General features: G+C 34.8%; 1 protein-coding gene across 3 annotated transcripts in view; it reads right to left on the bottom strand.

The window, feature by feature from the left end:
• Positions 1–27080, bottom strand: part of CERKL (CERK like autophagy regulator) — a 58843-nt gene that overhangs the window by 24385 nt on the left and 7378 nt on the right. For 2 of the 3 annotated variants that reach the window (XM_074873057.1, XM_074873058.1), the window contains exons 2-3: positions 8840–9082; positions 1028–1159 (exon numbers count right to left, since the gene is read on the bottom strand). In XM_074873057.1, the coding sequence (XP_074729158.1) occupies positions 1028–1159; positions 8840–9082 (375 nt within the window). Of the gene's footprint in view, positions 1–1027; positions 1160–8839; positions 9083–9713; positions 9790–27080 lie in introns of those variants that run through there. The other variant, XM_074873059.1, reaches the window with a different exon arrangement.

Raw genomic sequence — 27080 nt, 5'->3', positions numbered from 1 at the left:
GTCTTGTAATTTGTTTAAGCTGGAACTGATTATTTTGCAAGCCAATTACAACCGACATAGAAAAAAGACTTTTTGGTGTTAAAATGTCTTGCACCCGAGTTTACACTTCACGCGGATATGAAATGCAGAGTCAAAAATTAGCAATGTATTGAAGGGAATTGTAATACTATGGATAAACCATTATTTAGAATGGGAAATACTAATAACATTTCTCTGTAAACTTGGGTGGGTTTTGGGACCAAATTTGATGCAGCATAAGTTTCAGTCTCTTCACAGAAGGGGACAGAAGTAACGATCAGATTATTAATATTTTACTTCTTTAAAATTCATTGTTTCCCTATTCAATTTCTTACAAAAAGCCAATCAAATGAAACAGCCAAAGGGTAAATTTGGGACATAAAGCAGAACTCTGGCAGAAATTGGGGCGTTAAATCCAACACTGCTATCAGGAACCCATTGCTGAGCAGAGGCAACATCTCTACATTAAAGTTGTACCTTCACGTTCTCCAGACACCAAGTCATGCCCATGTGCCTTGTGAGAACTGCCTTTGTCATCACAGACCTTAATCACTTAGGCTTCCAGGTCATCCCTGAAAGTGAGTCAGAAACCAGAAATAATGTGTCCTTCAGATAAGCCCCTCTTATGATGTCAAGCCAATAGGTGTTCACAGAAGAGAAGTAATATTTAAGGACATGTGTTTGTCAGAATGCAGGAACAACTCTTAGCAAGCATATATGAGAGTGTCAGACATTAAATGCTTGTTTATTTTTATAGCATGCTTGCTTTAAAAAAACCCAAAAAATATATTGCTAGTATTGACAGCTACAGGGGAAAACTATTCAATCAATAACAGAAATACTAAAACATTTTTTCACAAAATAAAAATATATTGCATTGTATTAACTACAGTTCCAAATGCACTACTTGCAGGCAAAGCCAATAAGGACTAGCAGTAAATTCAAATTGTCTTGCATGCTTAAGTACTAGTTTCACAAAGGATTAAACTGTGCTTTTGTGGCAACTTACCTGTGACATCAGTTTTGATGTCAGCAAGCTTAAAAAGAGGTGCAACTTGGTCATAATAAACACGAGTGGCTTCTCTTCTGTGGCTGCTTGGATTAACAAACACTTTTAAGGATTTTGGTCTATTTTGAAAGCCTAAAAAGAAAACACAAAACATTTAAGATTACACACTGCCCAGCTATTTTTAGAGCTTAAATGAATTTTTAATATTAGAACCATTACAGTACATTAACAGGGTAAGTAAATTACAGTCTAAAAAAAAGTCTCAATTTCTTCTTGGATGTGCACTATTTATCTTAAAATTACAGTACTGATTACTTTTGTGTGTACAGCTAATAAACAGTAGAAATGAATCACACACTAACCAAAATATTGTAGGAACCAGGAAAAAAAAAGTATATGTCATAACCTAGTTAAAACCTGATATAGGAGCAAGGCGAATGTGAAGAAGTTATACGATTGGGCAACAAAAAAACCCCACCAAACACTAAAACATATCTTTGTTGGAATTTAATATGAAACACTCCCAGCAGGCATATGACAATAACACCCAAGAAAACTGATACTACAATCCAATACTTTGTTTTCTGAGACTGCAAATCAAACAGTGCAAAGGAAATTCCTTCATCTTGAAAGGGGTCTGAAGAAGTACAAAGAAATAGAAAACTTGGTAATATCATTCAGAAATCTGATACCTATTGTTCATTTTATTTTTTTAAAGACTTAGGTCTTCGAAGTAACGAACTCTGAGCAAACAGCACTGAGAAATACTGCTATGCAAACAGTACCTTCTCTTGCACATTGATCCCATGAAATAATTTTATTATTTGGAATAAGGCATTTTGTTGAATAGTAAATAATTAATACTAGAACAGTAACATCACTTTTCAAGCTCTCTATTCTAGGATTCCTACAATTGCCATGATTGCCAGTGAGGTTGGTTTGCTACAAAAAGCAAGCGGTGGCATGCAATACTGCTGTTTCTTTGGTAGTTAATTAAAATACACTGATTTGAACAATTTTGTATTCAATTCATTCATTTATAAACTCTAAATTTTCTTTTAGTATCAGGTTAGATATCACTTTCTTATCCAAATGAAAGCTAGAATATCTGGCAAGTATACTGCTTTCAACACTCAAGAATAAAATTAGTAGTAGGCCAGAACTCCAAAACAAACCAAGAGTGAAAGCTCGTCTTCCTGCCCCATGTAGAGTATTACTTCAATTTTTACAGCCACACGTACCTTCAGTGTCAGTTGGGACTTCCTGAAGCTCTTCCCACTTACTCTATCTCAACAACTGAACAGGAACAATCCTCAGAGAAATTATAGCTAAATACTATTTCAGCATCAAAAGGGAAAGTATTCCTTAAGATCAAAACATAACAATTATAAAAGTCCCATAGATTATTTTTTCACTTATTTTAAACACATCAAAGAATCTGGAAATTAAAACTAGCACTTTATGAATTCTGTGTTAGTAAATCTTAGAAGATTTCTTAAAGATATTGAAGGAAATTACTGGATCGGTTTGCTGCTATAACCTGAAAGCATACATAAAAACCAAGATTTCTGATTTATTGTAAAGTGTTACATACAGTGCCATGTCATTGCACAGCAAATTAATCCTGATGAACCCTTAATGCCTGATGAATTCTGAATGTCTTCAGTAATACGCCTTGGTACCTATATTTAAAAGTATCTCCTTTAAAAAGATGACAAAAAGAAAATAGGGAACTTAGTGAGGACAGCGGATGTGCTGGAGGACAAGGCTGCCATTCACAAGGACCCTGATTAGCTACAAGAAAGGTTTGACAAAAGCCTCAAGATGTTCGATAAAGACAAACACAAAGTTCAGCACCTGGCCCAGCAAAACCCTAACAGTGTAGGCTGGGGATTGACCAACCATGCAGCACCTCTTTAGAGAGTATCTGAAGTTCCTGACGGACAAGGAGGTGCACATGAGTAAACAGTGTACCACTAATGCCCTGCAGGCCAAGTGCTCACTGGAGTACAGTAACAAGAGGACAACCAGCAGTTCAAAGGATATCACTATGCTCTTGTATTCAACATCTTTTGAGCCTGAATCTCAAAAACTGCATCCATTTTTAGGCCCCCCAGCATAAGACTGATAAAGTGAAGTGAGTCCAAGAGAGAACTGTGACTAAGAGGGGCTGGAACAGGCCACATACAAGAGGCGGAGGTAGATGGCTTTGTATAGCCTTGAGAAGAGAATCTACCGAAACACTGCCCTTAAGTATCTACTGTGGGAGTAACAAAGACCACGAAGCCAGACTTTTTGCAGGTGCAAGGACAAAAAGGCAATGGACACAGTTACAGCAAGGAATATTCCAATCTGAAATAAAGAAAAATACTCTTCAGAATGAGAGTGGTTAAGCCATGGATCACATAGCCCAGAGAGGCTATGAAATGTAGAGATTTTCAAAACTTATCTGGACATGGCTCTTAGCAAACTGATCTTTAGAAGCTCACCTGCTCTGAGCAGGAAGCTGGAACAGATATCTCCAGAGGTCCATTCCAACCTCAATTACTCTTGATTCTCTGGAAACAGTAACAAGCACTGCAGGAATGTACTGTAGTGTAATTTCTAAAGCTAGGAATTACACCACAAACAAGGAAGACTACACAAAAGTTCCTAAAGACTATTAAAACACATAAATCATCACCATAAAGATATTATAATAATTGTTATTCAAGACACTTAATAGAAATCTGCTATCTGGTATTGTTGCGGTCTTTTAGATGTCATAAAAATATTAAGAAAAACAATTATTTGATATTTTGCCTAAAGTGTCAATAGAAATTAAATTGAAGACTACAAGAATAAGGACTCCTGATTTAAAAGAGAAAAAAATCTAGCCACATTCATAGATGTGCTGTCATGTTTCTTATCTTCTTTACAGGAACTCGTCCTACCTGCGATCATCTGGCCCTAAATACTCAACCCCCACCAACAGCCAGAGCCACAAAACTGTAAAAGCTGACTACAGAGTCTTTGATCTGTAAGTAAAGCATACCTTTAAACTTAAGTATATATACATATATTAAACATGCTTATAATACACAAAGCAGAGGGAAAAAATAGGAAAGTACAGTTTGTAAAACTACAGAAAGGTGATGACGTGTCATAAATTGTTACCCAGACAGTGTGAGTTACAATACTGCTAAACCACCATTAGGAGAAAACTGAAGGAAAAAAAGCAAACATTGTTATCTCACATAACTGGTTTTGAGTTTTAGGTGTAATAATTTAAGCCTGAGATGGCAATATAAAGTTTCAAAAGAAAGCACAAGCAGGCAAAAGAACACAGACTTTTCACTTGGTGTGAAAAAAATTCCAAGATTTTTAAAGAAACAGTTGAATTTTTGTTGTGTGGTTTTTTTTTTAAAACCAAAAATTTATTCATTAAATGATTCTAACCCAGGAACTGTATTTATGATTATATATAATCATAATCAGGCTATAGCTGAAAAGTAGATCAGAGTTAATACATAAATCCTAGTGAAATTTTCAAGAATCAAATGAATTCACAGGATAAAAGTGTTGGAATATTCTCTTTATGACTACTTGAATGTCAATTTACTTTTTTAGAGAGGTAAACTTTTTTATCTCTAGAAATAGGTATCACAAACAAGGCATTTGAGCAGAGATATAGTACATTACTGATGTGGTTTTGTTTGTGCCAAATGATTGCCAACTGACATGAAAGGATGATCACAACAAAAATTATTATTTATCATTCCCAGCATTCAATAGTCATGTTGTAATGCACCAAACAACTGAGTTTATTGAAAGAATATCCAATAACAGTCAAAAATTAAACTTTCACACAATTATATAGTGAAACTTCTTCAAAAGTATTTTTAAATAATAATAATTTTTAAATTTTCTTTAAACACATCTATATGAATGAACCAATGTCATTTACTAGATTCTGCAACTGATTTCAGTCTGCCAGCCTTTTGGTGTTCTCCTAACTGATATTCTGTTATTGTTTTCTGTGGCTGCTCCATTTGAAATGAACCAGCAGCCTAAAGCAGGAAGGCCAACTGTTCCTCTAGTACTAACAAATGTGCTAATATGCACTAGTTTAAACTTGATCTATCAAGTGAATCAGTGAACCATGAAGGGTGGTGGGTCAATCAGGGTGTTCTGAAAACAAAGGCTCATAGGGCAGCAGAGACGCTATGCTCAGACATACATCTGTGCTGCTTTCAGTTCTTAGCTTTATGAAAATGGGTTTATGTTACAAAAGTTAAGAGCCTGGAATCATGTCATTACTGCATACATTTATAAATACTTTATACAACAGTAAGAATATTATACATGAGGAAAACTAATAATATGAGACAGATTTGTTAATGTAACTATGGAGACACCACTGTTAATATTAACTAACCAAAGTTAATGTTTAACATTAATGGTTTAATTAAAACTTCATGCATGAAGTTTCAGACATTCATATCAAATCCCAGTGTGAGAGATACTACAGAATAGTAGAGAAAAATAAAATGCACTTCATGCATTTTTTGCTACTTTATCATTTATTCTTAACCATATTTACTGCCTTCTGTTAGTTTACAGAGTTTAAGTAAAACTTCTTCAAATCAACTGTTAAAAACAGTGTTATCTTGCTAAAAAAATTTCAAAAAAAAAAAAAGGATAAGCATTGATAATAATACATTTTCTTATTTCTGGGCCTGCCCTAACCCTTTAAGAAACACTGGGCATTTGCATGCACAGAGGATTTTAAATTAAACAGTGAATTCCACTGACACAGTATGTCCCCACTATATATGCCCCTAAATCCAGTACAAAAAGAAGTGATGTATAAATGGAAATCACAGAGTCAGGTGCACCACAGATCTGATGTGACACCAACAGCATACTAGAATCCGTCTAAACTGCCATGTGGGGCTTTCCAGGAGGCAGTCCAGAACCAAGGCTCCATAGGTGCATGCCTTAAGATGGCAGTGGTTATTTTATATCAGTTTAACAAATACAAGATATATAGAAGATCAGTTTTCCTGAACACTGTATCACTGAGCAAGCTCTTCATATCTAGCTGGCATGCATCTGAACAGCAGCAACAGCAGAAATTATGAGGAAAACAAGAACTTATTTAAAAGATGGTAGTACATGTGTTTTGTTGCCCTGTCACACACACATAAAAACCCATAATAGCAGACACTGTAACTAAATTCTAAACAACTATATCTGTGTGCTCACTTATATGACAGGCTTCATAAAAAATTATAGCCTAGTTAGACTTTGAATTGAAGTACTCTGAACACAAATTCAAAGCAACAGAGGATACTCACTAGGACGAGAGTAAGAATGAAGAGAAAAAACATGGAAAAAATGTTTGTGTCAGACAGAAAATACTCAGTAAAAGGGAAACTGTGTACATGGTATTTCAGAAAAAAATGAAATCTTCATTAGATTAAATCTCCAGGTAAAACTCTAGCTTGTATCATTACTGATAAACTTGCTGTTGTTGTTCCTTAGTTAATATATGTGCATAAAAATCTAAAAACTTGTCAAAGAGTAAGGTAAACAAACAGAAATTGCATTTATTTGGAAAGGAGATACACCTTTTAGTAATATTTAGCCATTCTGACAAATGAAAGTACATGTTTACTGACAGCCATACCCAAACATATATACACACACTACTTTAGTAAATCACTTACTTTTAATTTGCTCCAGCCTAGAAGCAATAAAAAACCTTCAAGTAAATAATGCAGCAGCTAATGAAAATTTACTTTGTGATCAGATAGATTAGAAAAAAAACATGGATCCTTAAATTTTGACTATTTTAGAAGGATGAAATTTTAACTTTATCCTGCAGTTTCTAAGGAAACCAAAAAGGAGCCATTTTGAGTTCATTAAAAAAGATGTCACCACCACTATTATGAAAACAAGCTGGGCAAAAACTACAAAAATGCATCACTGTTTCAAGCAGAGATATCTCAATGTGCCTTTTGAGATTTCAGTTACTGAGGAATCAACAGATTTTCTGGATAGAAAGACAGCTTGTATATCTACTCAGACTTCAAAATGTAACAGTGTGAAAACTACTTTTATTGTAATTACAGAATTTAAACCAATATACACATTAGTAAATTATATTTTGGGGGTATATACACATTAGTAAATTATATTTTGGGGGTTGTGTTTGGTTATTTTTTTCCCCTCTGAGTGCTGATTTTTCCTGAAGTAGAAGGAAAGGAGGAAAATGTACTGATTAGAGATCAAGAAAAATCTGCTTAAGGTTTGAGCTTCCGGAGAAAGACTGAAGCTGAAGGAAGAACTAGAAACAGCAACATTGCACAGAATGCTTTTTTTTTAGGTGGCTTCCAATTACAAAGCCATAAAACAGAGACTGCACCTCGAAGTCAAGGCAACCTGAGCAAGAGATACTGCAGCTTTTTTTTCTGTGAACATATGGTATCACTGCTCCTGATGGATGGAGGGTAATCTGGGAACAAAACAGACATTTGCTCCTTATGCAAATGTCCTTGCCTTTATGGGTAGCTGGAGATCTGCAAGAATCCTGGCATTTCTACAGATTTAGATATTTCATGATAAAGTCTTCCAAAAAGGGGCAAGGGAAGGCACTTTTCAATAAACATTTTTATTTCAAAAATTCAAAGCATATTGTAAGCAAACAATGTAAGAACGTACTGTTAATAACACGTTATTTTACTTTCTCTAATACCTGCTTTTGACAAAGTCACTTCACTAGAAGTACACTATAAATTGCTATTGAAAGTGTTACAAACACTACAGATGTGTAAGATTTGAGTTCTGTAATCTGGCTCAGAATTAACAATTCAGCTGGAGTTTTAATGGTCTATTACAAGATGGATTGTTTTTCTTCCATAATAAACAAACTCGTTTGCTATACTCTGTAAACAGAGACGCATATTGGAGCTAAATCAGAGAGGTTGGGGGGGGGGGGGGGGGCGGGCAGGGCAGGGGGGTGTTGTTTTGTTTTTTTAAAATCACAAGTGTGCTACATTCTATGTCTTTCCAATATTGATAGTATTAAATTACAGTGAAAGGCTTTGATTTGTTGTGGGGTTTTTTTCCGTGAAAGGTGCATACTTTTTTTCTTAAATTTGATACAGCTTCCATGAAAAAAATGCAGCTGTCATGGGTTAAACAAAGCATCCTGAAACTGGCATTAGCCCAGGCAAACAAAGAAAGGCATTTTTAAAATAAAGAATTGCCTCTCATCACTAGCTAGTGTCAATACATTTTGTATCAAATTATACAATAGGAGTCCTACAGAACCTTAAGAGCACTTCCACCTGTGAGTATATGAAGAGGAGGAAAACCTCTCTCATTTGTCTTAAAGAATCTGCAGGTCTCAAGCGGGAGCTCCTAAACACACATCAGGAAGTCCCTGATGAGTTCCCAGGACAGAAACAACTGTAGTATCATCAGATGTGGTGCAATTCCAAGTGAAAACATCAACCAAATATTTTATTTCTTTAAGAAACAAATTTTCCAGAAGACTCTTCGGTCAGAATACAGTAAGCTACTTATCTTCAGCACCTTCCAAAAAATAACATTAACTTGTCTAACTTTTGCAATTATTGTCACTTTTCTAAATTTTTACACTTCACCGTGTAAAACTTCAGTAGTAAGCATTTTCCAGCAATAATATTCATATCTGTGTGTCTTAATTTCCACAGGCAAAATATTTTTCTAAGCTTCACTCAGCCTTATGTATTGCCAATAGAAACAAGTCTGAAATAATAATATCAACCCCAATTAAATGCTTACCATTCAAAATTTCCTTCAGATGTCTAAACCATAGATGACAATGATCTTCACTTAAGTTATTTAAATGGACAGCATAGTCTGTTAGTTTATTCTCTTTTTTATTCAAGCATTTAAAAACTGTGATACCCAATAAAGTACCACCTTTTTTCTGCCCTACAAAACGACGACGTTTCAGTTTTACTGAAAATACATCTTTCATTTCAATAATTTCCTCTTGAGCCTGTGAAACCACACTGGAATCACCTGTAGGAAAAAAGAAAAAAGAAAAAAGAAATATTATCAATATGATTAGGAGTAATATCAAAAAAAAGTATTGTTATGGCTTCATCTCTAGCTTCACTTGTTGCATCTGCTTTTGCCTATATTGAAACTTAATGCATATCATTTGCCTCAATCACTGTCTTATATTTTACCAACTTACTGTTATTTAGGTTAGGTATCCAGTTACAAAAATAACATGATTTCAAAGAGGTTATTTAATCACTTTTCTGATATTCAAAAAAATGAATAAAATTGCAGACTCTAAGAACACTGAACCACTTTTATTTTTTTGGATTTGCAATCAAAAAGCAAATTCTTCATTGTATTATCCTAAATCATAGCAATCATAGCACTTGTATTCTCCTAAATCATAGATCAGAAAGTATGCTATGACCCAAGCTGACTATGCTCAATGTATTTTTTCATTTGATACAATTGCTGCCTTTTGAGTTTAGACTAGAGACATATCAGAAAATAGTTAAGCAAAAACAGAAAATTAAGCCAAAAGCATAACACCTGTCTTATCTTTCATTTTTGAGTTATGAATTTACTTTAGAAGACAAGTAAAAGAAAACCAGTTTCCAATATACTTGTGACAGTTCAAGACCCTCACCTCAGGGGAGATTTGTGTTCAGCTGGAACACTAAGTGAAGGTTTTCTTATCTCAGGGCTGTTATACACATGGACCCTGTGGCTGCTGACACTATCACTTCAGTGACAGCAGTTCCAAAAGCCTTTTGGAGATGTATCAACTAAACCACTGTAGTACACGCTGCTTCTTTTTCTGCTCTCTTGAGCTGTAAAACACCTGATTTCTCAAAAACAAAGTCAAATACATAGACTGAAGGAAAAATATCACCGTTCCTGTAGGTGTCAGATACTCTGGACAGGAAAATAAAAGTTTCCCTGCTTTCTTTGTAATTATAGCAGATTCAATACACTAGATGAATAAAGGTCACTTTACAGCCCAAGGCATGAAAACCTAGAAACCAGAAATCTTTTCCAAATCTAGCAACAGCTCAGTCAAGTGGTTTCTCAATAGCAAAAGCCCTAACAGATTCTGTTTGATGAATATTTGCTGCACTCTGTACTGAAGTGCCAGGGAGAAGATGCAAAAGTCTATTTTAACTGTCTTCCTGGGAAAGATGGATAGCACTGCAGGTGAGACTGCAAAATCAAGTATCACCTACTTCATTACACCACAGGAAGCTGAGGGCTTCAGAAAGTCATACTTTTTCTGAGCAGGAAAAAGAAGCCTGCGTCAATTCTCGTAACAGTTTGACACTGGCATTTCTCAACATCATTTCTTGAACCAGACTATATGCAGTGATTATCTTTCTATCCAGATAATCCTGGAGGACTGCACCTCAGCAATGCTAACACAGCTAAAGCTCAAGTCAGTATTACCTCTCCTGACAATTCTCAACCAACCCATTTTTTCCTGTTCCATACCAAGTGACCTACTGCAGATAGAAGCATGACCTTATTATACTTCCCACATATTTTTCCAATTTGTTACATTTTACCATCTTAATTTCTCCATATGTCAACTACTAAGGTGTAAAACTGGACTAAAATCATTCCATGCTTAGCAGGAATACTGTGACAAGTATACGTTTATGTGCAGTGAGAAGTACACAGCAAATTTTCTGTAGTGTAGATTTTCAGAAGTACGTGGTAAATAAACAGGAAGAAACTCACCAAACAACAGAAAACAAAACACAAATTAAAGTACTGTAATGATTGCTGTAAAAGTATTTTTTATAAAATATATTGAATGAAACCAGTGGACTGAGGGGAAAAAAATAAAAATTGTATTATTTCATTTGAACTATGATTTTGCATAGGCTCAAAGGGTGAGTGGACATCGTACAAGCAACCTTAATACTAACATTACAAAATCAGAGATCTTGATGTTTTTTCAAACATTGTATTGCTCTTCGAAAACATTTGGGGGTAAATAGTCTTTGTACACCTTAAATTAAACACCCGTGATATCCTGAATCACTTACCTAGAACTACATAGTTTAATACCTTTATTTAAGACTTGTTTTAATTTTAAAACAAGCATTTTCGAGGGGGCCTGCTTATCTTTTTGTAGAAAGTCTCGCTGTTAGACTCACAGAACACTGAAAATTCCAGCACACAAACTCAATGTTTTAGGAAAATGGGTAAACATAAAGACATGTGAAATGTAACAACAACTGTTCTGCAGCAACAACCAAGCTGCAGCATTTATTCCCCCAGACCAAATATGCTAAATGGGTTTGCTTTTTAAATTTAAGAAGAAATTACATTTTGGATTAAACTATTAGTTTTGCTGAGAATGTAATAAATTCTGTTATGCTAATGTTATGCTTATGCATCATAAATAAATTACAAACATTAGTCTATTTGTCCTGCACAAATGAAGTAAAATGAAGGCCTGTTAAAATAGTTTTTATTCCCCCACTATCTTTCACAGAATGACACTTAGTCATAAGCCAGATAAGGCTTGTCTTTTCTTTTCATGCTACTATTTCAGACAGATTTTTATTTGCTTTTACCTCTTCCTCTTACTCCGTATTTATCAAATTCTTGTGTTGCTCAGACGCACATTAAAACTTAAGTTAAAGTTAAAATAATATATTCTTACTAGGCAACACTACACTTTCAAAAATAGTATTTGATTGTAGTCGTTCTACTGGAATACATTTCCAGATACACCTTGGAGAAGCATATAAACTGTAGGAATACTGAATCATACAAAAGCATCATCCTCAAGTTTAAAACTGTAGAGGAAATATTGAACTAGCTAGTAGGATTAGGACAGCCAAATTTTACTAAAGTTGAAAAGAAATCTGCATAAAAGTCCCTAGGCATATTCTATAATTTTCATCTTCTATTTTTACAGAAAATAAGATCATTGCAAATTCAGTAAAATTTTATAAAACAATTCAGATCAAGAAAATGTGAGTCATGAGCTACATTTATAAAAAAAAATCTAGTATGTGGTAACAACCAAGTTTACTTTAAAACTAGAGTATATATTGGATTAGACACTTTTATAAACTTCAAAAAAGCTATTGGTTCGTTAGTATCATATTGGTTATTGCTAGCTGTTTCAGGACATTAACTGTCCTCTCACATTACTTAGAAAGATATTGGGTACCATCTGTTCTTGCAAGAGATTTAAGTATACATCTATTAGATATCATGCTATTTATTTAATTCAGTACCAACTTCCCATTGTTGTATCTTCTGAAAAAAAAAGTCAATTTAATTACAAGGAATAAAGATAATCTCTTCTACCAGGATGCCCTGTCATCATGAGAGCAGAGAGGGAACCTGTATAAACTAGGTTACAGGCGATAGGAAAGAGTAAAACTAACAGCACTTAACATTTAACAAAGATCTAACAAAAACAGAATATATGGCACTTAAAAAAAAAAATTACTATAAGCCAAGGGCTTGTCTAAATCAATCTCAGCACATCTGTCTGATGTAGAGCGTAAACAGGATTAGAGCTGGATTTATCTGCTTGACGCTAATTGTACTCACAGTTTCTGCACATGTCCACTTTTTTTTTCCCCCAAATACAGCATGGAAAAAAAGCCTGCCTAGATATATGAATTTCTAGGAAGTTTTATGCCCCTATTTATCTGCTCACTGATTTCAAGCAATGAGACTATCCTACATTTTTCCTATTTATGGCAGTCTAATCTCTTATTTAATAAAAAAATACATCTAAATATACCACCCTGAGATAAACCAAAGGGTGAGCAACTAATACACTCAAATACAGTTTAATTGTAAATAGCAAACCAAATTTTAATTGTTTAAGAGTGTTAAAATGGGCTTTAAACAAACAGGTTATCTCATGTTTACAGCAAAATTGATGAAAACCTACACAAAGCAAAAAACCAGTACTACTGAAAAATAGAACAGTTTGTAAAGAGAGGTGTGTTATTAAAACATAAACATCAACACTTCAACAACAAAACACTTATTGGACTGTTTTCCTACCATAGGGGTCCAACATCTAGAATTGTATTTGAGGATTTAATTTCCATAGTATATATCTGGAATACATGGAAAACAGTAGAAAATACACATGAAATGTGACTGTATAATTCAAGGATGAGAATTGGAGACAAAGGAAAATGTGTTATACTCCCTTGGTCATAAATTCTTCCTATGACCTTTGGCAAGACACCTAGCCTTGCTTAACTCCATTTAATAGATAAATCTCTTACGTATTTTAGGCTGTTCCATTACACTCTCAAAGTTTACTTCATTAATAGTTGATTGCTATAGCTGAGTGCAGTGTAACATAACAGAAATAATCAGAAATAAAAACCAAAGAAAATACAGTGATCAACAGCAGTTATTATAGAACTGATTACAGATCATCCTACACTGTATGAACACTATTTTCAAAATAACCATTCAGGATATACAATAAAATATAACTGTATTAATATAAAACCAAAAAGTAAATAGAGTAAAAAATTAGTTAGTTTTGACAATATGTCCACAAATTTAGGCTTAGGAATATTTAAAATTAGTATGATCATGTCTAATGCATATGAAACAGCAACTATTAACTCATTAAGTCCATTTTTACCTTTCTGTAGTCTGCAAAGCACAATAAGTAGCATGTAACTGATTCATAAAACCTTTACAGTTTTCAGCTACAACTTTGATTAAGAAGGACTGGCAATGAGAAATACAAAGGAGCAAGTATGATCATTCTTGTCAGAACTGCTGAGAATCACTGTATAGATCATCAGGCTATTTAACATTAATTTAAAGACTCTAAACATGAGACAGAAAAGCTATTTTCAGAACATCTGAATTTTCAAGGTTTTTTTATTTCAAAAAGACAATGCAACACCTTTGGTAAAATTTGACGCTATGCCTTTTACTCTCTTTGGCAAGCAGAGAAAGCAAAATTACACTTTCTGCTTGCCAAGAGTATCAAACAGTAAGCTGAGGAGAAAGTGCTACAGCAAGGGCCAGGTTGGGGAGGGGCTGGTTTTTCTTTGAAGATTACCTTTATGCTACTCCAGTCCTTTTAAACGGTGTTGTAAGAGAAGCATAAGAGAACAAGGCCCTAGTCTAGAAAAATGTTTCTCGCACTGTGTGTCGTGACCTCCTTAGGAACAGCAGGGAGTTCAGAAAGTACTACAAAGTACTGAAAAGATGTATCTCAATTTCTCCAGAGCTGGAGAGTAAAAGCAGGGTGTAACCACTAACTTCATCTTTTAATAGCAGCTATTCACTTGCAGCAACACCTGTATTCCTTCAGGGCAGAAAAATCGAGCTTAAAAACATCTGACAGGAATACAACCAATTTTCGTTCTCCTTCTATAGAGGATCTGAGGTTGAAGTGATGTATTTTGCCAAGTCAATGCAATACCTTGCCACTAATCTCTCTTCCAATACAGTCACCTACCCTCACTCACCTTCTGGACTGTATAGCCCAGGCCTTTTCCATATATTTGGTACTTGGCAAAACCAAGCTGAGTCAATTCAACTTCCTAAAGTAACAAAGACTGTCCACTTTTTTTTTTTTTTTTTTTGCTGGCTTAGTCTTACGACAAGTTATAATATAATCAGTCCAACACAAGTCCTACAAAACTTGAGATGCTTCAAAGTGGTAAGAAAATACACAGCAAGGAAGAAGGAAGGACTGGGATTGTCTCCTTTCATCAGCAGGAAGTCAACATGGTTTGAGCCAATCTGCTGTGCATTTTCACTTCCAATTGCTAACTCCCCAAAGATCACACAAACACAGATCAACAGGAGTCAGCAAGAACTGGGAAAGATGCACAATGGTTTCTCTTAATTTTTTTAGAAGTCTATTTACATCTTGTCAATTAAAAAATTATAAGTCTCAGAATAAAACCACTTTACAAACCTATAATGGCACATTAAGTTAGTTTCGCTGGATAGAAAGTTACACAATATTTTAACACAGCAGTAAAAAGCACTATTCACTATTCTGGCTTAGAGAAGTAATTTTAAACTACTATCATAGATAGCTATCTCTAAAAATAAGATTATTATGAAGATTATAATTGATATACTAAAAAAATAATATTCTTGAACAAATCTGTACTTCAGGCTCCAATTTTTCAACTCAATCCGTGCCAAAAAAAAAAAAACAAACACACACCACAGAAGAAAACAACTAAAAAAAAAACCCAGTAATTTTCCAATGCAAATCCCAGATCATGGGATAAATGCTTATATTAGATAACAGAAATTACTTTATTTTATTTCTCTGTTTAGTAATCCTTACAAATATTTAAAAAAGACAAAACGTGACAAATATAACAATAAAAAACTGGCTTTGGTGGTGTTGTGCGAGTTTCAAGACATTCTACAAAAAGTGAATTTATTTCATTCTTTGCTCAATTGTCAGTTTCTTGACAATTTTACTATATTCACAGCATGGGTAAACACATCTAAAATGGCAATCTCCTACCTTTCATCCTCCCCTCTTGTCTCTCTCCATGTTTCAAATGGCTCTTTCCCCCAAGACCCCTTGACCAGCTGATTCCAATGCCTGTTCTCCACCATATCTTTTAGAAACTAATCTTGATTCTTCTGAACATCCTCATTAAACCAAGAGGGTTGTTGCATACACATGCTGCTGTGCCCAGTATGATACCATCACAGCAACTGCAGGAAGAGCAACTTCAGGGGACATTTCATGTAGTCCTTAAAGTCCTGAGTTGGATGATACTCAAAGACTTAAAATTTGGTTAAGTTTCAATACACCTTTAAAAGATGGCAATAGGCAAATTTCTGACAAAAAATAACCACTGCCAAACTGCCTCATTCTGGCAGAACCAAACTGAAAATGATGTTGGTTAACTGGCAGAGCAAATGTGGGAACTGTTCAATTAATCCCATATCATAAGGGAAGACTTTAGTACAGTTCAGAGGTCATCTTTGCTGTAGCTGACTCCCCCTGGAGGGGAGCCAGACCTGGGGACTTCCCCTCTGAGTGCAACCAGATCTCAGGAATGACGCTTGCACCCAGCATCCGGGGTCTCTGTGATGCCCAGCAGGCCATGGATAAGGCCCTTCTTGTAATGAGGCTCATTAGACACCTATCATAAAATTTTCATTAGTATCTTGTTCCATCTGTTTTAGAGCAGTGAAGTACCTTACTTATTAACTACAGGCTAACAGCAGAACTTTGTCAGAAAAACATACCAAAACTGGCATTTTGAAAAGACGACCAATAGCTTCTTGAATAAATACCTCCATGGAAAAGTGTGATTAAAGCTTAGCACAAGGCCTAACACTGTTCCAGGCAAGAAGCTTCACCTTAATCATTCTTCACCCCATCATTCTCCAACAAAGAATTTGAGGGAGATGATGAAATGAAAAATAACACCCCTAACAAGAAGATCTACTGGGAACAGTGCTTTACGGAACAACAGTGCTAGCTGAAAGGAAGCAAGGCAGACACTAAGTGTCTGAACCTGGAGCATCTGAGAGAATGCATGCAGCAAAGACTGCTTTCTAATAGTTACATTTTCTCATTAACACCACACCAAAAAACAAGTCACTGAAAAGAAATTTTCTATAGAAAGCTCTACGTTTTATGTTAAGAATCTGGCCCACATACTGCCTAATTTCATAATATGACTGGAAAAGCAGCAGCAAACCTTTTATTACGCGCCTGAAACTTTGGGGCTTTTCATATAATAAGTGAATGGAGTTATGTAACAGAGTAACATCAGGGTAACAAACACCAACAATTTCCATCATTTTGTAAAACCTCTGCAAATACAAGCATCAGATGAAATGACTAGTCTTACACTGACCAACAATACAACCATCATATAGTAGAATTCATTTAAAGAATTCTGAATTCTGAAATAAAACAGAAGACTGGAATCTAATGGCTTACATGATTTAATACAATGGGCTAGCAGAGCTGAAAGATACTAAAGAATCCCCAAAGAGGAAACACAAGCTTAATTTTACATTCCTTTGAAAAAATCTCACACATACACAGTTTTGTACCTACTAATTTATGTCATAATCGTGGCAATTACTTCTGTCATTTCAGAAAATAAGGGGAAGTGGGGAATCTAATAGCCTCTTACGGCCACATGACATCACTGAGTTTGATTAACTACAGGTTAATAATTAGTTCTACTTTGACTCTTACTGGCTCAGGATTTGCTTCAGCCTCAAATACAGATTTACAAACCATTCATACTGCTAAATATCAGTGTCTCGGGGAACTCAACATGCCTCAAATATCTGAATTTTGGTCTTTTCTGGAAAAGACTTTAAAACAAACATTTTCTTCAGGAAAAAAGAACAGACACATCCCATTCTAAACACAGGTCAATTTCCTTCCATAAACTATTGGTAATTCATGTATATTAGCAATTCATGCTTTTAGCATAGCTATCAGCTGCTAGACAAGATCACCCATGAACTTCTCACTGATTAACAGCTACATGTTTGGCTTTATCCTCGTTGATCTTTGGTTTGGATTTTTTTGGAGCTTTCTTCATAAACTCAGACATCCTTTGTATCATTCTATCTGCACCTTCTACATTAGCCCAAGGGTAAGAGATTGCAACAGCACCACCAGAGTCCTCTCACAAGCATAAAACCCTTCCCTCACCCCAACGCTCTTCAGCTCAGTTGCCACATAGGAACAGGATGTAAACTGCACCACTTTGCCTGCAGGGATGAATGAATCCTGTTTTGTTCATGTACACCACACTTGTAACAGACTTAAAGGAAAAGCAACAAAAAAAACCCACAGAATTTTGTTAGATTTTCTTTACAATATACATGGGGTTTTTCCCTTCATCTTAGGGGAACTGTTCATATTTCTCTAACTTTGTAAAATACTCCAGCGTATTAAAAATATATTTTATACTACATGATTTAAAAATTCCTTAGAACACAACGCAAAATTTAAGGTATACTTAGTCAGTTGTGCAGTATACAAGTTATCCTTTCATATAAAGAGAAAGCTTACAAAATGCAATACTCCAGAAGCTTTCTGATATTACAATTACTGTTATTATATGTAATTGACTACATTTGCAGTGATGCATAATCCTGTGGCTGAGGAAATTACATTCTCAGACTTCCATCAATTTTAAAATTTTGTTTGTAGCTTAACACTATGACAAAGCTCTCACAAAAGATTTGATACCAATACGATGTGACACAACTGAACCAAACCTTAATTTCACTCACAGTAAGAAATCACAGGATTAAGTAACACTGTGCAGTCTTTTAGAAAAGTTTATTGCTTCCAGATGGATGCAAGTTTCCTTTCAGCGCTGATTGTATCTTCTGTACACAGGGTGCCAATGTTACTATAAATATAGACAAAAGCAGTTATAAAGATAAATTATTACAATATTGACATAAACAGGCTCATACAATACTGCCTCTCTCCACAAAGGACAACTACATTAGAGTGATATGGGTATCACGAAAGTTCAATATAAAAACACGTACACCCTTTTTAGAAATTACAGCCCATATATGAACAAGCACAAATTTACAAGGTATCCATAAAATGACTTCTAATTCAAACTGCGTGCTCTTTGCCCCATGTCGTGTAGTGCCATGTGTTTCACTGCATGGTGCATGCTTCCAAGATGTCCACCTGTGCCCATGTATCTGTGCAGCAAGCTAAGTATATGCTTACTTCATTTAGCAGCAGAACTGTTGAATACACACTGCAGTATGTTTACATTGAAATAAAACTAAATTTGTAAATAATAAATACCTTTAAGGCAATTTAAATTTCAAACCATGTACATAAGACACTGATAAAGTGTATCAACAGCTCTACAAAATGTTTTCCAGAAAAAAATAACTCTGGGAAATATCTTATTAGACTGTAAGAAAATTATATACAATGCTATTTCAAAAATCAAAATATACTCAAAAATTATCAGGTAAAGCCAGTACTTTGAGTTGTTTTAATATTTTATGTTGTTATACAGCTCAGGAATTTTAAGAATAAAAGGTAATGAGTCATTTAAACACATTATTTGAAATTTTCATGAGATTCTTAAAAATTGAAAGATCACCATCTTGGTTTTGATTTATGTAATAACCAGTGCATAAAGTAGAATAAGTTAATGCATTTTAAAGAACATGCAGAATCCACAAAATGCTTTGTGAATTAAATTTCAGCATTAAGTACCATGAAATTCAAAATTAATTATCAGCATAGAAATAACTTTTACATCAAACCACATTAGTATACTAAGATACATACAGAAACCTACTTATTTTCTGACAAGCATATCAACTGCTTCAAAACAGAACCACCAGTCAAAAAAACACCAAGAAAAAAACCACCCAACAATTTTCCATGACGTATGCTTTGCATCCTTGCGTGCAGCAATAGCCTCAAAGAGTCTCCTATCTATTTTAAGCAAATTCCTTGACATCTCCCATCTACTCCTCTAAACTCCAGTATGGTAACTGTAGCTACACACCATATTTACATACCTATTCCTAATCGCAGTCTATACCTAATCCTATACTAAGAAGCACCAAAATCAAACAGAAAAAATACTGATTGACATATCAAAAAAAGCAGTTGCAGATGAGTTTTCATTGTTGGAGAAATGCATGTCAGGTGACAAAGATACAATTCAAACCTCTCATAATACATATGAGTTTTTACTCCCCCAAACTTTTAAATGCTAGCATTACACCAGACAGACACATATGTACAGGGATTATCACTATAGGATTCAAGTAAATATCTTACTTGCAGATCTTAAGAATTTTACTCACAGCATAAAGATCCTGAATACGGTTGCAGGATCAGAGAGCGATTTATATTCAAAGCACCCATCAGCAACTAACAGAGATGCATCTTCAGACTCTCCAACAGGCACATGCACACTATGTGTATTATTGTTACTGTTCTACCTAAATTTTCCTCTATCACAATATTAAACTTACCTTGCTCATTTAGAAGTAAATTTAACAAATTTGAGTTTCTACACATACCCAGCCACACATTACAAATCAGACAATAATCTTTGACTTCGTCTCAAAATGAACCAGTACAAGAAAATTATCATCACCTGTGTTCAAGAATTAATTACCATAGATACCTTGGCACACATCTTTAAACTGGTGACATAACAAATGGGTGTTTTACACTGGGGGTCATCTTCTACCCTGTGAACATCAGAAACCTTCTGAAAGAGATTTATGGAAAAATACCAGGTAAGCATATTGAAGCTGCACTTTTTCCTAAACTTGAGGTTGATGAAACTCATTACTCCTCTGGAATGGTTTGTAACAGTTTCAGCCTCATACCCTGTACAAGTTTTGCTACGGTATTTAGAATTTAACTTCCCTTCTCCACAATAAAAATAAAAAACCCCAAGAGTATAGTAATTATAAACATATGTATCAACAACATTTTCAAGGTACTTATGGCTAAGAAATACAGGTTTCCTATACAGTCTGCTACTGTATTGTAAATCCTATACAGTCTGCTACTGTATTATCATTCTTAACAATGTTCAATAAAATTAACCTCTTGATATTTTGTCAGACAAAGAACACACATTCTTTAAACTATATCAATCCACCCATAAAAACAAGTACCTTGCAAATGGAAGGCTAGGCATACTGAAGTTCAAATTCTACCAAGAAAGCTTGCTTAGTAGTGCAAATACAGATGGAGTTACAGACTAGTGATGTGTGTGCTTTTACATAAAACATAATTTAACCAGTTTCTGGTATGTAAGACCAGCAATACCTGGTCAGAGCAAAAGTCCATCTGTCCCAGTATCTTATGTCAAACCACAGCCATAAGCAGATGCTAAAAGAAGAGAAGGAATAAAGGAAGCATTTATTCTCTTTTCCACTAACACTTTTCCACTCCCCACCTGTTTTTGTTTGGGACATCCTGAACTGACTGCAGTTTCTACACATTTAACAGCACTCAAATGAGGCCTTCCATCTCCAGCTGAATCCATAAAGTCTTTCAGCATTAACAATACCCTTCGGCAGTAAGTTTTGCAGTTCTCTTACTTGCTGCATCTTCCTTTTGTTTGGAGACTGGTTCTTCTTAGCCTTATTAGATGCACCATATTTCTTATGTTGGAAGATAGAAAGCCATTGACATCTACTCTCTCCAGGCCACATCTCAGCTGCTTCCCTTTCAGACCAAAAGCTGCCAGCCTAGTCCGTCACTCTCATCCAGGAGCCATTCCTTTCCTTTAATCATTGTGACCCCTGAACCTTCTCCAAACCCACATCATCTTTGTTGAGAACACCAGAACTGCACACAGTATTCAAGATGTGGTTAAAAGAACCGTTGGTTTATAGAGCATACAAAACACCTGGTTTAGTCTCTATTTACGTTCTAATGATCCTTAATATAATAATCCTAACAACTGTTTAAGTGGCAGATGACATTTTCCACATAATAAACCTATGATCATATACGTTAGGAAAGGTCTATCTACAGATCCTGATCTTGATCCCAAGCTGATGGCCTTCAAATAAGAGATCAATACATTACACTATGCTTAATTGTATCAACTCTTGGACTCGCTGTCCCATTGCCTAGTCAAATCTGTAAAACGGCCATGTCTCTGAACCTGTGCTGTAGGACATAACTGACAATCTCAAAATGTTCTTCCACTTTCATTTTAACAGTCCCCAGACAAACTTAGCATTTCTGCTTTTCTGTGTTTATTCCATGCCATTTTTCCTCTTTCACACTCCTTCCAGACCACATTGTTAATATACCAAAGGCACTATGAACTTTTCAGGCAGCCTTTACTCCATGAATTAGACAAAGAAAACAAACATTAGAAACATAAAACAAAGAGAAACATATTTAAGAACAGCTTTCTTTTTACTGTAAGTTCATTTTATTGGTATGCTCCTGCATACAAACTAATATTGCTAAACTGTTAAATTTGCAAATGTAAAAAGCAGTAAGTAGCTGCTTTAAGCAAGACAAACAAGCATAAATGTATAAATTACATTGGAAGTTCAGTACTGAATTTCTGGTTGTACGTTCCACAAATGGTTTCCATAAAACAAGTGAGACCTAGGGACAAAATTTCAAAAACACCACCTGCTTGTTTCCATCATATTTTAAATAATTAACTCTTCAACAAATGTAAGTGAAAAAAAGAAGCCTTTTCATTTAATTTTTGTTTGTACTACAGTAAAAAAAAAACAAAACCAAACATTTATCAACTACTCTTTTCTTCTGCTAAGCATTGTTTGCTAAAGCAATGACAGTTATTACTACTCCTCCATCACAAAAGATCTATGGAACAGAAAAGGATCTGGAAGATATTCTTAGTTTAATCACAGCCTTGTTTAATGAGCGTGTTGCAGTCAAGTGACCAAGAAACATTACATTTCACATGAAATATTCAGAAGCATTCTTTTTCCTTTAATAAAAATAGTACCAAGTTAAAAATAGACATCTATATACAATCTTCTCCTGATTATTGTAACATATCAATATATTTAGGTTTACCCTGGAATGCGTCAACTGCAGAATCTACTAAATGAAACCATAAATCTGTTCAAAGTTTGACATGGACATGAGTCACCACTATCTATAGCCATCTAACTGCTAGTGGTATGATGCTATGATAATTTTGATCCCTAACTAATTACCTCACCCCAAGGTACACTACATAGATGTGACAGAGCAGGCCTCTGGGAAGCCCAAAACCATCCAAGTATGAAATCATTCACTACCTTTCTTGACAGAGCTGTTTGACCAGTCTCCAAAAGGCCCTGCAACAAACAGTGTACCAGGGAGAGGACCTGGACAGGAGCAATCTCATTTTGAACCATCTTCAGAACAGTCAAGAGAGCAGCCAGCCAAAGATGTGCTGTTTTCACACAGAAAGCCAGCAAGTTATCTTGAAATTTTTTCTATTTACTTTTAGCAATTTATTTACAAGAATTTTCACTTGTTAGAATAACATAGGCTGTTTTTAAAAGCCATTTTCTTACAACCTTATTTTTAAGTGAGAATACTTATTCTGTACTGTACTAAAACAATACAGAAAAAATATAAATATGATTTTTAAACATCTGTCAAATAGAGGGTTTTAGTAGAATGATGAGTATTTAATTACTGAAACTCAGAACAGTATCTGTAAAACAGCATTATATTTAGTCATAAGTATTTATTGTTGTTACCCTTAACTTGCTCATTTGTATGTCAAATTTTGTTTTTCCAAGACTGTCTGCACTGTGTAAAGATCTGTTTCCAGGAAACGTCTAATTGTGCAGTACATAACATCTGTTGCTTTGCATTTTCTGAGCTTCGCAAAGCATACTTTCCTATATTCACTTAAGTGTATGGACTGACAGAAGAGATATATTGTCACAGTTAAATAAACCGACAACTACTCCGTACTGAAAAGCATCTAAGTAACTACCATCTTACATAGCTTAAATAGACAAAATCCAGGAAATCCAGAGTTTGGCATTGAATTCTGTTCATGAACTGACCATTTGTTTAAAACTGCAACACACAGGCAAGAAACAGCCACGTGCTAGATTAAAGAACTGTGAGGTAAACCAAGTTATTGTACATTTTTTTTTTTTGGCAGAGATTTAATATATTCCTACATCTATAACTAAATAAGAAGCCAGAGGAAGTTGCACCAGATCTTAAACAGAAGAAGAATTTTTTTTCATCAAATCTCTTACAGAAAGGCTGCCATATATCAAGGCTCACATGAAAATTCAGGCCTACAATTTTTATTTAAAACACCGTTTCTATTCTTTTTTTTAAGCAAATATATTTATCTGTGTCTGTTACCACTGACAGACCATAAGAGAAAATAGCAGCTTCCGTATTACTAGTACAGAAAAATAATCGTTCCTTGTAAAATAAAGCCAATGGTGGGCCTGGAAAACAATTTCTAATTCTTATACAAGATATCCTGGGATAATTTGAATAATTTGTGATCTACTCTGGTTTCTGAGCATCAATTTTACAAAAATCAAGCACTGTGGCTTACAGTCATTCTACACGCTCTGGCTTACAATCATATTACAAACCCTCCAAATTAAGTGTGGTCTGAAGCATTTTCTTGGTTTTGCAATTTAAGGGTTTATGTATATATTGCATGAAAGATCCTAAGAGCTATGTTGTTATTGATAGATACACAATAAAGAGCTCGACATGAGTTCTGTGCTGTGTTTTTGTTTTATTTAATCTCTAACATTCATAAAATAACATCCAATATTTGGCATTTACAATAGACACTATGCTGAAATATTTTACAATATTCAGCTAGAACTACAAATGTAAATCACACGAAAAATAAATTCTTTTAATCAAATATCCATCCACTGAAGAATAAACTGAGGATATTCTTCAGTCTTAAAAAGAAACAAACTAGGAAAATTTGGGGAAGGAATAAAATCAGAAGCACCCTCTCAATCACTACATAAGCTTTTTTAAACACTCACGTTTACGAGCATGATAAATATAAAATACAGCTCAAGGCTTCAAACAAATGCACTCATCTCCAAGCACCAAACTCATTCCCAAAAGATAAACTCAGCTAATACTGTTCTACACCATAAACAAGCCACTTCTGATAATGGTACCTAAATAATGGGAATTGGGATGTTGTGTGAAACACAGGTGACCGATTCTTCTCCACAGAAGAGCTGGTAATATTGGCAATTCTAGTATCATAAAACTTACAGGTTTGTGGGATATTTCTTGTTGTTCTGCTGAACTTACCTGGCGGGGGGAGGGAGGGGGTGGGGGGCAGCGAGAGGGAGGAAGGGTGGGTTATGGCTCCATAAGGAAACAGAATAGGAAAACAGCTACCTTGAGACCTTACAGGAAGCAAAATGTTCTCATTCCAAAGTGCATTTTTAATCTGCACACTTTGATAATAACAAAACACATGTTCATGTGACAAGAAAGTCACAAAAGCATTTTAAATGAATGAACTGTTTTTTTCCTGTAGCGGCATTGTCACTGAAAAATATGAAGTCAATTACTTTTAACTTCAAAATCACCTTTGGAATTAATACAGTTTGGAGTAAAATGGTAGAACTGGTTGAGAACACTTATCAAGAAATTAAGCTAAAGAAATACTGGAAGCCTAATTATTTTTCAAAATATTAAGTCTCATGCATGCTTAAATACACATTAAACTTTTAAAACCATGAACACTATTATGTGAAAGTAACCACTATTTCTGTACAAGTATACATCTTATGTTGGAAACAAAATAATTAGCCACTTTCCAAATTACAAAAAATCAACACACCATGTTTTCCTACAGAAGGCCACAGCAAAACATTTTCATCATAAAATCTGAAGTCCTACAAAAACGATTTCTATGCTCAGCCAGAGTGCAGAAATAGGAAATAGAGATGTCTTCAACTCTTCATCGTAACTACATAAAATCCAGTTACCCAGACAACATCTACATGTGAAAGAGATTATAATACATCTTGGTAATTCATCCAAGAAGTTCCCAACATGATAAGAGCCCTTTTTTTTGGTTGCATTTACAGAGTCATGACTTCCCTGCCAGTTGCACTCCCACATACACAACTGAATTTCAATTGTGCATGCATTTTCACTTATTCAGCTACACTTAAAGATGTGATTCTAAACTGGTATCACTGTTCAAAGGATACTATCTGCACTCCAAATAAAGGGGAAAGGGTTCCTAAACAGCAAGAAGGGAGATCCAAAACTTCTTCCCTAATGAAATAGTTTGAGAAATACCATCCTCACACTTAGTCTGCAGATGCAAGTATTTTTGAGACCATCTAAACAGTTGGAAGGAGGAAGTTCTAGTTGCTTATTTCAAGTTAGCAGTTTAAAAAAAAAAATCATTAAATGGTATTTTAAAAGGTTAATATATTAACTTTACAGTTGCACTCAACTCTGTAGTATGTCAGAGAACGGTGAAACACAAGTAACTCAAAAAATTGCCAATTAATGTCTATGAGACAGGAATCAACTTAGAAAAGGATCTTAGCATAATGCAATTCTATAGCAGTCCCAGTAGTAAATGACAAAAAGGTCAAATTTTGAAAGGAAACCGCAGATACCACCACAAAACTAGCAGATGTTCCTAAAGGATCATCTGTACAAAAACATAAGCATATGTGAGAGAAATCCAACACTATCACAAAATCAGTTGGTGTCTAACATAATAGCAGTTCCTTATGGCAATATGGTAATACGTGTATCAGATACTCAACACATTATGGTTTTTTGTCTGCACATACTGTCACAACATAAGTCATAAAACCCAGGACCACTGATTTCCTTCAAAGGAAAACATTAGTTCCACGCCCCACTAATGGTCACAAAGACTTCTCAATTCTTCAGGTTTCTGTTCTCAAATTTTCAGCCATTTAGGCTTTTTCATAAATGGTCTAAGAAGGATAAAAATATTTTTAGAGTACTATGTGTATGGAAGTAAAAACTTCCATCTAAAGGCAATGCATAATATAGTTGGATATACCCAAATGAAAAAGCAAACAAAAAGGGGTTCCTTCTATCCAATACCTGATTTGTTTGGGTTTTGCATAATTGTAACATCTATTATTTACCTGCTGCTTTTATAACATACATAGTTAACAAATAAGATATCTACAATGAAAGAAAAATTGTTTATCTAAGTTTTGTTTATTTTGATTCCAACCAGAGCAGATGACAGACTTTCCTACTTTATTTTTATTTTGTAACTGTAAAATAAAGATAGAAATGCCTTAATCTGAGTATGTGTTTTGTCAAGATACAAAATAAGAAAATGCAAAAGAACATCATATTCTGAATTCTAACCCATTTATTACCATGAACAGTTACAACTATGGAAACAAGCTTGTATGGATTTACCATAGCAGAAGACTGCGTTACGCACCACGATCCCCACAACTATCCCCCACAAGGTGCTACAGAACCACATCCTACACATAGTCCAAG

The sequence above is a fragment of the Strix uralensis genome, chromosome 6, assembly GCF_047716275.1.
Source record: "Strix uralensis isolate ZFMK-TIS-50842 chromosome 6, bStrUra1, whole genome shotgun sequence".
In the NCBI taxonomy this organism is placed as follows: Eukaryota; Metazoa; Chordata; class Aves; order Strigiformes; family Strigidae; genus Strix; species Strix uralensis.
This window is presented reverse-complemented; position numbering and strand designations above follow the sequence as displayed.